This window comes from Oryctolagus cuniculus, chromosome 17 (assembly GCF_051225735.1).
Source record: "Oryctolagus cuniculus isolate XC-2025 breed Fujian yellow rabbit chromosome 17, ASM5122573v1, whole genome shotgun sequence".
Taxonomy (NCBI): Eukaryota; Metazoa; Chordata; class Mammalia; order Lagomorpha; family Leporidae; genus Oryctolagus; species Oryctolagus cuniculus.
This window is the reverse complement of record NC_142883.1, coordinates 2,813,503-2,826,140: the sequence shown is the minus strand read 5'-3', so window position 1 is coordinate 2,826,140 and position 12,638 is coordinate 2,813,503. Positions and strand designations below refer to the sequence as shown.

At 64.2% G+C, this 12,638-nt stretch overlaps 1 protein-coding gene across 12 annotated transcripts in view; it reads right to left on the bottom strand.

The window, feature by feature from the left end:
• USP36 (ubiquitin specific peptidase 36) overlaps positions 1-5,295 on the bottom strand; it is a 37,183-nt gene extending 31,888 nt beyond the window's left edge. For 4 of the 12 annotated variants that reach the window (XM_089316683.1, XM_089316684.1, XM_089316687.1 and 1 more), the window contains exons 1-3: positions 1,513-1,533; positions 850-1,111; positions 278-499 (exon numbers count right to left, since the gene is read on the bottom strand). In XM_089316683.1, the coding sequence (XP_089172809.1) occupies positions 278-499; positions 850-1,111; positions 1,513-1,533 (505 nt within the window). Of the gene's footprint in view, positions 1-277; positions 500-849; positions 1,112-1,512; positions 1,707-5,069 lie in introns of those variants that run through there. The other 8 variants (XM_070060220.2, XM_089316688.1, XR_016223470.1 and 5 more) reach the window with 7 other exon arrangements.
• Between the last annotated feature and the right edge of the window lie 7,343 nt (positions 5,296-12,638).

The window sequence follows — 12,638 nt, the reverse complement described above, 5'->3', positions numbered from 1 at the left end:
CTCACGCTACTCTCTCCTGATTTCTACTTTGGGGGCTGTTTTACAACACATGTTAAACACACTGGCGCACCAGATAAAGTAACTGAAAACACGTACTTCAGAAGCGGCATCTCTGAAAATCCTGGCTTCTGTCTGGCTAATTACTGGCAGCAGAGTTTGGAGAACACGACCCCACCTGAGTGACTGGCTTTTGTGGCCCATTCTGCAGCAGGCACCGCTCAAAACCAGGTCTTATCAGTTCCGCCACCCCACGCGCGAGGGCGCGGGGCTCACTCACAGTTGCGTGCGTGCTCCTGGGAGAGCAGGTAGTTGGCCAGCGGCGGCGTGTAGGTCAAGCACTGCACCGTGGAGTTCAGGAAGCAGGTGTTGCCCAGGTTGTGCAGCCCCGCACCCACGCGGAAGACGCGCTCCCAGCTCAGGGACAACCGCTCCGTGGGGAAGAGCACTTTCTGGGGGGCTGGGACCCCGTCACTGCCCCCCTCCAATGCATTCTCGCTGCCTGAGAAAGGGCGAGGGAGAGAGGAACAGCGTTAGCTCAGTCAGGCAGAGAGCAATCTCTGACACACACTGGACACAGTCCCGCGGGGTGCGCTCTCCCGCCGGCCGCCCCCAGGCCCCCAGACGCCCTGTGGATGACAGGACCTGACGGGGAGGAGCAGCTGAAGGAACCAGGCCCAGGCACGCCCACCCCTGCGTCCCCAGTGCAGCCCACCCATGTCCCCTTCTTCCTGCCAAGTCCCGCCTCTGTCCCCAGTAATCCCAGGGCAGGGGTGTCGAGGGCCGGGGTGCCTTCCCACCAGACCCTATCATCACTCTGCAGCCGTCCTGCCACCGCCTCCACGCCCGTACCGGGTCTCCTGGCCTGGGGCGCCTCGGCACTCCGGGGGCGGCCGGCCCCCTCTGTCCTGGGGCTCAGCAGCACGTATCTGCTCTTCAAGGTGTCCAGCTGGAAGGAGAGGCTCCTGCGGGCGGGCTCGAACTCGATCCTCTGCAAGAGGACCCTCTTGGCGGAGGACGCCAGGAGCTTCCCCAGGTCCCCATCGTCGGCCGCGTCCCTGCGCCCGGGCTTCAGGGCTTCCTTCAGCTTCTCCACGATCGGCATGGCGCAGCACTGCGGGGACAAGACAGCCACCGCCCGTCAGCAGCGCAGTCCCGGCAACGGCCGCGCTTCGGCGATCAGGACGCCGGCCCGGAGGCGCGTCCCTGGGTCCACTGCCAGGCCTTGGGGAAGCGGGACAGGGCCCAGAGCCCCCAGCAAGGACGGGACGGCACCAGGCGCCCGACTGTCCCGGCCGTGCGTGCCCCTCCACAGACACTCATCGAGGGGCTCTGGCCGCTGCACTTGGTGCCACTTCCTTCAAAAGGCCATCGAGCGGTCCTAAGCACTTACCGAAACTAGGGACGCACTAATCCGCACACCCACCAGCTACGCGGGCACACAAATCCACGCAGCAAGGGAACAAGTCTGCACGTGGGACACGCACGCACGCCATACGGGCTTGGGCTCCTCACCAGGAAGGCCACAGGCCACATGCGGCTACTGAGCACGTGAAACAGGGCCAGGTCAGAGACGCGCCGCAACTGCTGAAGCACACACCGGGGCGGCACTGTGGCTCAGGGGCTAAGTCATCGCCTGTAACACAGCATCCCATGTGGGCACCGGTTCAAGTCCCAGCTGCTCCATTTCTGATCCAGCTCCCTGCCAATGCACCTGGGAAAGCAGTGGAAGATGGCCCAGTCCTTGGGCCCCTGCACAAATGTAGCAGACCCAGAGGAAGTTTCTGGCTCCTGGCTTCGGATCAGGCCAACTCTGGTCGTTACAGCCATCTGGGGAGTGAACCAGTGGATGGAAGACCTCTCTCTCTGTCTCTGCCTCTCTGTAACTCTAGCTTTCTAATAAAGAAATTTTTTTTAAAGGCATATTCCAGATATCGAGATCAAGAAAAGAATGTAAAGTGGCTCTAAGTTTCAGGCCGGCAGTGTCTTGAAGTGGGATTTTATACACGAGGGTTAAATAAAGTAAATGACGGCAGCTTCCCCTGCTTTCTTTCAGTGCGGCTACCGTACACTTGATCGCGTCTGTGGCTTGCAGCGTATTTCTACTTGATGGTGCAGGACAAATTCCATCTCAGCGTAAGGGGAGGGAGCACGGGGCAAGGTGGCAGGCGAGGGAGAGTGCCGCGGTGGAGAGGAGCTGGGGGCTTCACCGGCGCTCACCCACGTGGGGCGGCCAGGTCACAGGGGCCTGGACTGCCCCATCGCCCTCAGCTGTGAAACCAAGGACAATGCCTTCAACCTCGCCAAGCCTCCAATTCTTCACTTGCAAAACAGTCACCAACTTGGTTCAAAGGGGATCAGACACAGACTCTGGAGAGAGGCCCCTAGTGCAGACAGGACGCTGGAGAGAGGCCCCTAGGAGCACACAGGACCCTAGAGAGAGGCCCCTAGGGCAGACAGGACCCTGGAGAGAGGCTCCTAGGGCAGACAGGACCCTGACCCTGGGAAGAGGCCCCTAGGAGCACCCAGGACCCTAGGAAGAGGCCCCTAGGGCAGACAGGATCCTAGGAGCACACAGGACCCTGGGAGAGGCCCCTAGGGCAGACAGGACCCTGGGAAGAGGCCCCTAGGAGCACACAGGACCCTGGGAAGAGGCTCCTAGGGCACACAGGATCCTAGGAGCACACAGGATCCTAGGCAGAGGCTCCTAGGGCACACAGGACCCTGGGAGAGGCCCCTAGAAGCACATAGGACCCTGGAGAGAGGCTCCTAGGGCAGACAGGACCCTGGGAAGAGGCCCCTAGGAGCACACAGGACCCTGGGAGAGGCCCCTAGGGCACACAGGACCCTGGGAAGAGGCCCCTAGGTGCGGATGCAGAGACTGTGGCAGGAAGACCCTCACCCCCCGCCTCCCATCGCCACACTGGCCTCACTGATCCACCACCCTCGGCTGGGAGCTCAGAGCCCAAGCTTCAAATAGTTAAGCCACATCAAAAAACCATGTCCCGGGCCAGCCTTCTGGCACTGGGGATGAAGTCGCGCTGGCGATCCTGGCTGCTCGGCTTCCAATTTCGCCTCCTGCTAATGTGCCTGGGAAGGCAGTGGGAGACGGCCCACCTGGGGCACTGGATAGTTCCAGGCTCCCGGCCCAGCCCTGACCCTTGCAGCCATTTTTGGAGTGAACCAGAATGGAAGATCTCTTTCTCCCTTTCTCTGTAACTCTGCCTTTCTAATAAATAGATAAATCTTGAAAAGAAAAAACGAGAGCGAGAGAGACCAGGCTGGGCTAGGGTGAGTCAGGAGACAGGACTCGACCCAGGTCGCCCCTCTGTGGGACAGCCCAGTCAGCCGGGCCACCACTGCTTCCTCCAGAGGCCTGCGCTGGCAGGAAGCTGGCGTCAGGAGCCAGAGCTGGAGTTCAAACCCAGGTATTGTGGTGCAGGGCACGGGCACCTTAACCTCCAGCCTAAACACCTGCTCCAACACTCACTCGCAAGAAAACCAGCGTGAAAGTCTTTCCGAAGGGAAAGGACCTGAGGCTGCTCACCAACCGAAGGGTCCCTGCCGGGTCTCGGGGGTAACGGGCTGGACTGTAACCAGGGCGGAACCGTGCGGCTCACCTGAGTGTCTATGCACCGGCCGGGTCTCGGGGGTAACGGCATAGACTGTAACCAGGGCGGAACCGTGCGGCCCACCTGGGTGTCTACACAGACCTGCAGCTTCGGCCTGCACCATGGAGCGGGTCTGACCGGCCAGGTGCTGTCCTGGGCCCTCAGAACCGGCACTCCTGGACTCAGCACAGGTGTCGGCGCCCGTGGGGAGCCCAGCAAGACCGTCACACACGGCGACAGGCGCGGGCCCAGGCTGTGAGCGCGACCAGGAAGAGTCACCAAAGTTACAGGTGCACTCACTGCCCCTGCAGACACGCGAACCACGGCCAGCCGCTCCGTGTCCTCACCCCGAAAACCGAGAAAGTCAGGGGCCGAAAACCCCCGCCCAGCGACGTCCCCTCCGGCCTGACGCACTTCCCGGGCCCGGGGCTCAGGGGCATTCAGCTGAAGTCTCCAAGCTCGTGGGTTCACTCGCTGCGCGGATCCACAGCTAAAGCCATCACGGTGACCGCCCAGACCGGAAGTCCTTCGGGGCTGACGTCACAGGGCAGCAGGTGAAGCCGCTCCGCTCCAGCTCCCTGCTGGGGCGCCTGGGGGAGCAGCCGCCCACGTGGAGTCCCGGGCAGCCAGGGCACAGCACACACACACACCCCCCCACCCATCTGTCATTCTGCCTTTCGAATAAAGCAAGCATGCGTTTTTTAACTGAAGTACACACAGCGGAAGTGGGCGCTGGGAGCGCGGCGGGCACCAGGGGTTCGGGGCCCCCTCCGGCCAGTCTGGGTCCTCCCGTCCCGGGGTCGTGCACAGCAAGCTTCTCGCCCATTACTCCGCCCGACCCCGAGGTGCGACAGGGCCCGCAAAGCCTCCCGAGCCGACCACCGGGGCGCAGGGGCTGGCTAAGGCGCGGGAGCCCCGAGCCCCGCCGCTTAGGTCAGACTGGACACACGCAACTTTCCGAGTCGTGACGTCAGCCTCGCTCCGAGCAGTCACCTTAAAATGACACCGCCGCGGCCCGGGAGCCGCCCCCCGCAAGCCCCCGGGCCAGCTAGGCCTACACAGCCCCCACCTCCACCTCCACAGTCGCCGCTCCAGGGCCACCTGCTCCCGGGGCTCAACCGCGAGCTGCGGGCAGAGCCGGGGCCGGGGAGCCGGGGAGCCTCTCCCCGACGCGGGCCGCGGGCGTGCGGGCGCCCCCGGCTGCCGACGCCGCTCCCGCCCGGCCCCGCGCCCCCAGGCGCGCTCCCCGACCCCGCACCTGCGGCGCGGGCCACCCTGCGCCCCGCGTCCCGGCGCGGGCCCGCTCGGCCTGTCCAGTCTCCCGCCAGCGAGCTGCGGGCCCCGGCGCTGGAGCCGTCCTCGGGCCCTCCGGAGACCCCCGCTGACAGCGCCGCCGGGCCCCCGGTCCCCTCTGCGCCGCGCACCCGCGCCGTCCCCGGGCGCGCCCCCGTGCCCACGCACCTCCCGCGTCCCGATGCAGCCCCAGCCTACCCAGGACTCTCGGCCGGGCCGCCTCAGGCCGCGCGGCGCTGGCCTCAGGCTCGCGGCTCCTCACAGCACCATCCGGGCCTCCGGCGCCTCACACACGTGTCACGGCGGCGCTTAAAGGCGCCGCGCGCAGCCGCCACGCGGTGCTCCCGCCGGAAGGCCCGGGAGCCTTTAGGAGGCGGACCTAGCCCGGACCCTCCCGCCCCGGCCCCGCCCACTGCGGCCCTACGCGCCGCCTACGTCACCTCCCCACGCCGCGTCCCCGCCCGCCTACGCCGTGACGCAAGCGCGCAGAGCCGAAGCCGCCCCGCCCCCAGGCCGAGTCGCGCGAGCTCCTGCGGGCGCCGCGCTTCCGGGTCGGCGGGCGGGTGGGCGGGGCGCCGGGCGGGCTGCGCGCGCTCGGGTGCGCAGAGGAGCGAGCCCCGCCCCGGAAGGGGAGACGGGGCGGCCCCGCGGGGCTCTGGGCGCGTCTGGGCTTCGGTCCCCGCGGTGGGCGCGGCGTGGGCAGGGGTGCCGAGGGTGGTCTCGGGCTGGCCGCCGCCACTCCGGGGACCCCAGGGCACACGGGGCCGGCTGCCTGGCACGCCGTATCCTCTGTGGGCGCCTGTTCGAGTCCCGGCTGCCGCACCTGCGGTCCAGCACCCTGCTGACGGCCTGGGAAGCGGCGGAGGACGGGCCAGGTCCCTGGGCCCCTGCACCCACGCGGGAGGCCCAGAGGAAGCTCGCGGCTGCGGCCCGGCGCAGTCCTGGCCGTTGGGGCCATTTGGGGAGTGAACCGGCGGATTCAAGATCTCCCTCCCTCTCTCTCTGTCACTCTCCTTTTCAAATAAATATTTTAAAAAATGCAAAAGCAAACAAGCCGTGCGAGGCGAAGCCTGTACCCCGTCCACGCGCGGCTCCCGGCTCCGCTCCACTCAGACCGGGCCTGCGGGGTGGGGGGGTGCGTGGACGGTGGGCGCAGCTGGGTCCGCCAATTCTGCCCTCAAGACTGGGGTGCTGGGGCACTTACCCAGGCCTCCCGCACCTGGGGGCGCCCCGCGGCGCCTCTGATTCCTGTAATTGTCACTGCTGGTCCCCGGGACCCAGCCGGTCACCGCGGCACAGTCTCCGCAGCCCACGGACTGTCCCTGTCCTCGGCCTCGTGCTACAGGGGGGAAACCCAGGACGGCAGCTCAACCCGCTGGGCGCGAGGTTTGAACCCGTGTCCTCAGAGTTCACCCCAAGGCAGCAGTCGCCAGAAAGTGCAGCCTGGGACCCTCGGGGGACCCCGGGCCCGGGACCCTGGGGGCACACGCCCCCTCCCGGCTCAGGGCTCAGGGCTCCAGAGACCCGGGACGGGCACAGTTCGCGCCAGGATAAAAGTCGGGGCTCGGTGTTGGAGAGGCCCAGCCTCCGGGGAGTATAAATGATGCAACTGGTTTGGGAGACAATTTGGAGGTTTTAAGTAAAACAAGCAGCTACCCCGTGAGCGGGCCGTGGCCGCAACCACTGTCGGAACTCCAGTTCTGGGCGTGCGGACCCTTCCTCCCCCAGCGCCCGGCCTTGGAAGCAGGGTGCTGGACAGCGCCCGCGAACGTCCCGTGCGCACTGCAAGGCACCGTGTCCAGGAAGGGGCGCACCCCCCTCCCCAGGGCGGCCTCCCCCTCCCCAGGGTGGCCTCCCCCTCCCAGGGCAGCCTCCCCCTCCCCAGGGCGGCCTCCCCCCTCCCAGGGCGGCCTCCCCCTCCCCAGGGTGGCCTCCCCCTCCCCAGGGCGGCCTCCCCCCTCCCAGGACGGCCTCCCCTCCCCAGGGTGGCCTCCCCCTCCCCAGGGCGGCCTCCCCCCTCCCAGGGCGGCCTCCCCCTCCCCAGGGCGGCCTCCCCCCTCCCCAAGGCAGCCTCCCCCCTCCCCAGGGTGGCTTCTCCCCTCCCAGGGCGGCCTCCCCCCTCCCCAGGGGGGCCTCCCCCCTCCCAGGACGGCCTCCCCCTTCCCAGGGCTGCTTCCCCCCTCCCCAGGGCAGCCTCCCCCTCCCCAGGGCGGCCTCCCCCTCCCCAGGGCGGCCTCCCCCCTCCCAGGGCCGCCTCCCCCTCCCGCCCTGGTGCCTGCTTGGCCTGAAGCGCTGGCGCTCGGCACTGGGACAAATCGGGTCACAGCAGGCCTGACGCACGCTGGCAGCGTTTCCAGGTTCCTTATGAACTGGTTTCCAAACGGCTCCAGCTGCTGGGGCGCTGGGGGCACTGACGGTGCTGAGGGGCGTAGGGAAGGGCAGGGCCTCCCCCCCCCCCCACCGCCAGGCTCCCTGCCGCTGTGGCTTCTGGGTCGTCCACTTCCACTCAGGCATCTCAGGGAGTCTTCTCGTCAGGAGATAACCTCAGGTGATCGGTGCCTACACTAATCCCCGCTGTTCTGTTTACTTTTTAAAAACGTTTATTTATTGAAAGAGTTACGTGGGGCCGGCGCTGTGGCGCAGCGGGTTAATGCCCTGGCCTGCAATGTCGGCATCCCACCTGGGCACGGGTTCGAGTCCCGGCTGCTCCACTTCCGATCCAGCTCTCTGCCATGGCCTGGGAAAGCAGTAGAGGATGGCCCAAGTCCTTGGGTCCCTACACCCATGTGGGAGACCCAGAAGAAGCTCCTGACTCCTGGCTTTGGATCGGCGCAGCTCTGGCTGTTGCGGCCATCTGGGGAGTGAACCAGCAGATGGAAGACCCCTCTCTCTCTCTCTCTCTCTCTCTCTCTCTCTGTCTCTACCTCTCTCTGTAACTCTGTCTTTCAAACTCTGGTTCACTCCCCAAATGGCTGCAGCAGCCAGGGCTGCGCCAGGCCGAAGCCAGAAGCTTAGAGCTCCACCTGGGTCGCTGGCATGAGAGGCAGGACCCCGAGCACTCGGACCCTCTGCTGCTGCTTTCCCAGGTGTGTTAGCAGGGAGCTGGACCGGAAGTAGAGCATCATGGGATGCCAGAGTCCCCGGGGTCGGCTCGCCCTGCTGTGCCACAGTGATACCCCCTGCCCCTGCTGCAAAGGCCACTCCCCCCACCCCCACAGTGGTTTTAGTGTCCTGGACCCAGGCCGACTGTGACTCCAGTACCCACCTGCCTGGCACCATCCTGGGCCCTCCTCTCTCACAGCAGTGCAAGCCGTCAGCCTGCAGAGTTCACTAGTTTTGCCAATCAGATGCTTTCAGACTGTCCCCTTCTGCCATCCAGTGGCCCAGGGAAGGCCTCCATGGTGCCTGTCGGTGTTGGTGGAATGGGTGAGCCCGGCACAGTATCATTCCCAAAGCGCTCAGTACCTGGCTCCCCTCCCCGGCTGCCGCACCCTCTAACGGTCCCTGGGCCTGGCCTCTGCCCCTCCCAGTCCTGGGTCCCACAGCACAGCCACCTCCAAGGGCCCCCTCCCACTCAGGCCACCCTTCCCCAATCACCCTGCAGCTCAGCTCAGGCACCTCGACCTCCAGGAAGTCTTCCTGGATTCCCTCCAGTCCTGCCATTAGGTGCAGTGTGCTGTGGACTGCTCCTCCCTTCCCCTGGGGACTGCAGAGCCAGGACCTCTCTGTCACCTCTGTGTCCCTGGGCCTGGCACACCAGGGGTACGTGTTCATGGAGGAGAACCAAACAGAGAGTGAGATGTGTGAGGAGAGACAATTACAGAAACATGAAGATGAGATGGAAGAATGAAATACTCATTAAAAAGTAATAATTAAAAATATTCATGAAAAAACCCACACTATGGCATAGCACGTAAGTGGCGCCGGCCTCCCATACAGGTGCAGTTCAAGTCCCGGCTGCTGCACTTCTGATCCAGCTCTCTGCTGAGGCCTGGGAAAGCAGTGGAGGATGGCCCAAGTCCTTGGGCCCCTGCACCCACGTGGGAGACCCGGACGGAGCTCCTGGCTCTGGCCTGGCCTGGCCCAGCCCTGACTGTTGTGGGCATTTAGGGAGTGAGCCAGCGGATGGAAGGTGTTCCCTTCTCTGTGTCTGTCTCACTATCTGTCGCTTTACCTTTCAAATAAATACAAATAAACGTTAAAAAAAAAAAAAGGCAATAACCAAAATGAGTCAAATTCTAACTGACCTCAAGGAGCATCAGGTGCTGTTGTCCCCCAGACGTCTTGGCTCCTGCCCTGGAGGTCAAGGCAGAATCCGCCGGGCCCCTCCCTCCAGTTCCACCCATCTGGGAGAGGCCGAAGATTTGTGCCAATTTCTGACCAGACCTGCGTCGCGTGCTTGATTCTAAGTGAATCGCTCCTTTGGGACATCAGCGCCGGCCGAGGTGCATTTTGGTTCCAGGGGCTGCTCTTGCCTACACCCCGGCGATTTCCAGTTTCTTAGCCAAATTAAGACCAAACGCTGGTCCGGTTGAGCCCACGGAGGAGGCGCCGTGTGGTGGGGCCTCTCGTACCCTCTCCGCTCCGGGCACTTTCTCCCCGGACGCGTTTGGTGGGTTGACGCATACGTGGCCAGCAAGCTTTGAGCCGGTGTGCTGGCCCCCGGGGAACAGCTTCTCAAAACCCTCACCCGCCATCCATGGCTGTGTGCCTCCTGCAGCACCGGATCGGCTCTCGGCCTTGCAGCTGGAATTCTGCCTGGATCTGCCCCTCCTCCCCATGCACCTGCCACTCCCTCCACCCAGCCCGGCTGCCCTGGCCTCCTCCCTGGGGATGCTGCCAAAGCAGCTGGGTCTGTTTTCTTTTCGGTCCCAGGGGTGCTTCGTGATCCAGCGTTGCTTTGCCCCCCTCCTCTTGTTCTTTCCAGGGCACTGCCTGTGTCTGTGGCCTCCGGGATCAGAACGCAGGGGTGTGGCCCTTTCAAGACCCAGTCTTGGACCTGACCTTGTACCCAGACCGATTACACCCAGGAGGCCCAAGTAGACAGCTTCTCCCTGCCAGGTCTGGGCCCCCAAGAATGAAGTGGGGGCCAAGGCCAGAAGCTGCCGTTCTGTGTAGGGTTGAGTGGTCGCTGCCCCCTACCCCGTGCCCCGCAGATGCAGCCCGGTACCAGTGCAGGTGGCTCTGTTTAGAAACAGGGTCTCTAGGAGCCAGTGCTGTGGCATAGTGGGCTGAGCCTCTGCCTGTGGCGCTGGCATCCCAAATGAGTGCCGGTTCGAGTCCCAGCTGCTCCTCTTCTGATCCAGCTCTCTGCTGTGGCCTGGGAAAGCAGTGGAGGATGGTCCAAGTGCTTGGACCCCGGCACCCACGTGGGAGACTGGGAAGAAGCACCTGGCTCCTGGCTTTGGATGGGCTCAGCTCTGGCCTTTGTGGCCATTTTGGGAGTAAACCATTGGATGGAAGACCTTTCTCTCTGCCTCTCCCTCTCTCTGTCTGTAACTCTCTCTCTCAAATAGATAAATAAAAGCCATCGTTTGTGTGATGAGAGGACACAGAGAGACCCAGAGAAGCCAGGTGAAGACAGCCAGGGAGTGAGGCAGCTGCGAGCCCCGGAATGCCAGGGCCACCAAGTCTGGAGGAGGCGAGAAGGGTCCCCCCGACCCCGAGCCTTGGGAGACGCTCGGCCCTGATCTCTAACTCCTGGCCTCCAGCGCGGGGACGTGCAACCTGCTACCATTCTGAAGCCACAAGGAGCTCAGAGGCAGCCCACAGGGCTCATTCCCGACGGCAGTGGGTGGGTGAGCTGGGGCGAGGGGGCCCAGGAGGACGCGGGGCTCTGCAGGGAAGCGCTCTGCACCAGTCACCAGCACCGGTGCCCGGGATGTTCTCGTGGGGACCCCGGGGGAGCAGAGTCTCTAGGGAAAGCCGGACGTCCGTGCAGGGCACGCACCGTCCGCCCGGCGTGCTCGGTGCTGGGATGATGACGCCACAGCTGCTGCCCAGCTGGCAAGAGGGCCGGGGCCGGGGCTGCCTGCTCCCCGGGGGGACCTGTCGGGAGCCCAGAAGACCCCTGTGTGGGCTCAGAGGCTGAGGGCTCCCTCCAGGCCGCCCTGCTGTGCTGAGTGTACCAGGGCTGGGACCCGGCTCTCCAGGGCACCCAGCGCTGCTGGTCAGCCGTCGGGAGTTCCGGTAACGGTGCAGTCTGTGCGGGGGGCGCCACAGCCAGAGCCCCCCATCCTGAGTGTGGGCCTCGGCCCAGATCACCTGGGAAACCGTGGGGAGTCAGCATCCCCCCCCCCCCGCCCTGGTGCCCTGCTCAGAGCCTGACCTTACCTGGTCTCAGGGGAGCACGCTGGGGGAAGTCCCGCCCTGCAGGGCCCGGGAGTGCCGGTGCGGGGTCTCACACTCAGGGGAGGGCTGCCGCGTTTCAAGGGGGCAGTTACATGTGCCCGGGTAAAATCGGGGAAACAATACTAAAACCGAGCATGTTTTAAAAAGCCATGGCAACAAGTACGGCTCCATCGATGTGAAATGTCCCAAATAAGTAAATCCATGGACAGAAAGCAGGTTGGGGGAGGGGCTGTCTGGTGGGCTTCCTTTGGGGCGATGATGACGTCCTGGGGTAGACGGAGGTGAGGGACGTGTGAGCTCACGGCTGTCCTGGCCAGTACCAGCTGTGCGGTGTAAAAGGTTAAAACGGTAGATCTAGGGTAACAGGAATTCTATCCCAATAAATGAACTACTCAGGCAAATTGCCCGTAATAAAGGTGGCGCCAGTGACAGCTGGAACCTCACTGCTTGCGTTTGATTTTTTACGTTCGCACAAAAACAGCCATCAGTAATCAGGAGGGCCGGCCTGGTGGCGCAGTGGGTTAAGCCACTGCTTGCAACACTGGCGCCCACCTCTGAGTGCCCACGGAAGTCCTGGCTGCTCCGCGTCCGATCCAGCTGCCTGCTAACGCACCTGGGAAGGCAGTGGTTGACCCAAGTGCTTGGGCCCCTGCACCGGCGTGGGAGATCTGAACAGAGTTCCGACTGCTGGCTTCAGCCTGGCCCGGCTCCCACCACTGAGGCCATCTGGGGCGTGAAGCAGCGGATGGGACCAGCTCTGTCTCTGTCCCTCCCTCCCTCTTTCTCTGCCTTTCAAGGATATAAAAGAACCTTCTAGAGAGAGGGTAGCCCCACTACTCTGTGTGAGATCCAGTTCTGCCCGCAGCTTGAGGGGGCCTACGCAGCCCTGCCCCCAGGCCTCGGGGGGGCAGCGTGGCGTCTGTGTGTTTCCACGCACGGCCCACGTGTCTGGCTGTGCGGGCCGGCAAGCCAGGCTGTCCACCGTTGTCCCCATTTGCTTCTCTGTCTCAGAATGAGCAAGTCTGAGGGTGGAGTGATGTGGTCTGGTGGCGTCCCTCACAGTCTGGCGTCCCCATATGTGGGTCTACAAACACACGTCCGATTGTTTGCAGGGAGCGCGAGTGGGATGGCGGACGCCACACTGGCTCGTGGACATGTGCGCCTGTTGCAGCACGCTCAGCACTTTGTGTGAGTAAAAACTTTCCACAGTGGAACTTTTTTTTTTTTTTTTTTAAGTCACATTTGAGCCAAAGCCATAAACAAATGGGAAGCTAACATCGGGTGTGATGTTTGCTGGGAGCACAACCCTGGCCTGTTCCTGGCCTGTTCCGAGGCCGGGCTGACGCAGCCAGACTGTCGGCAGCGCTGCGGCGTGCGGCCGCGCCC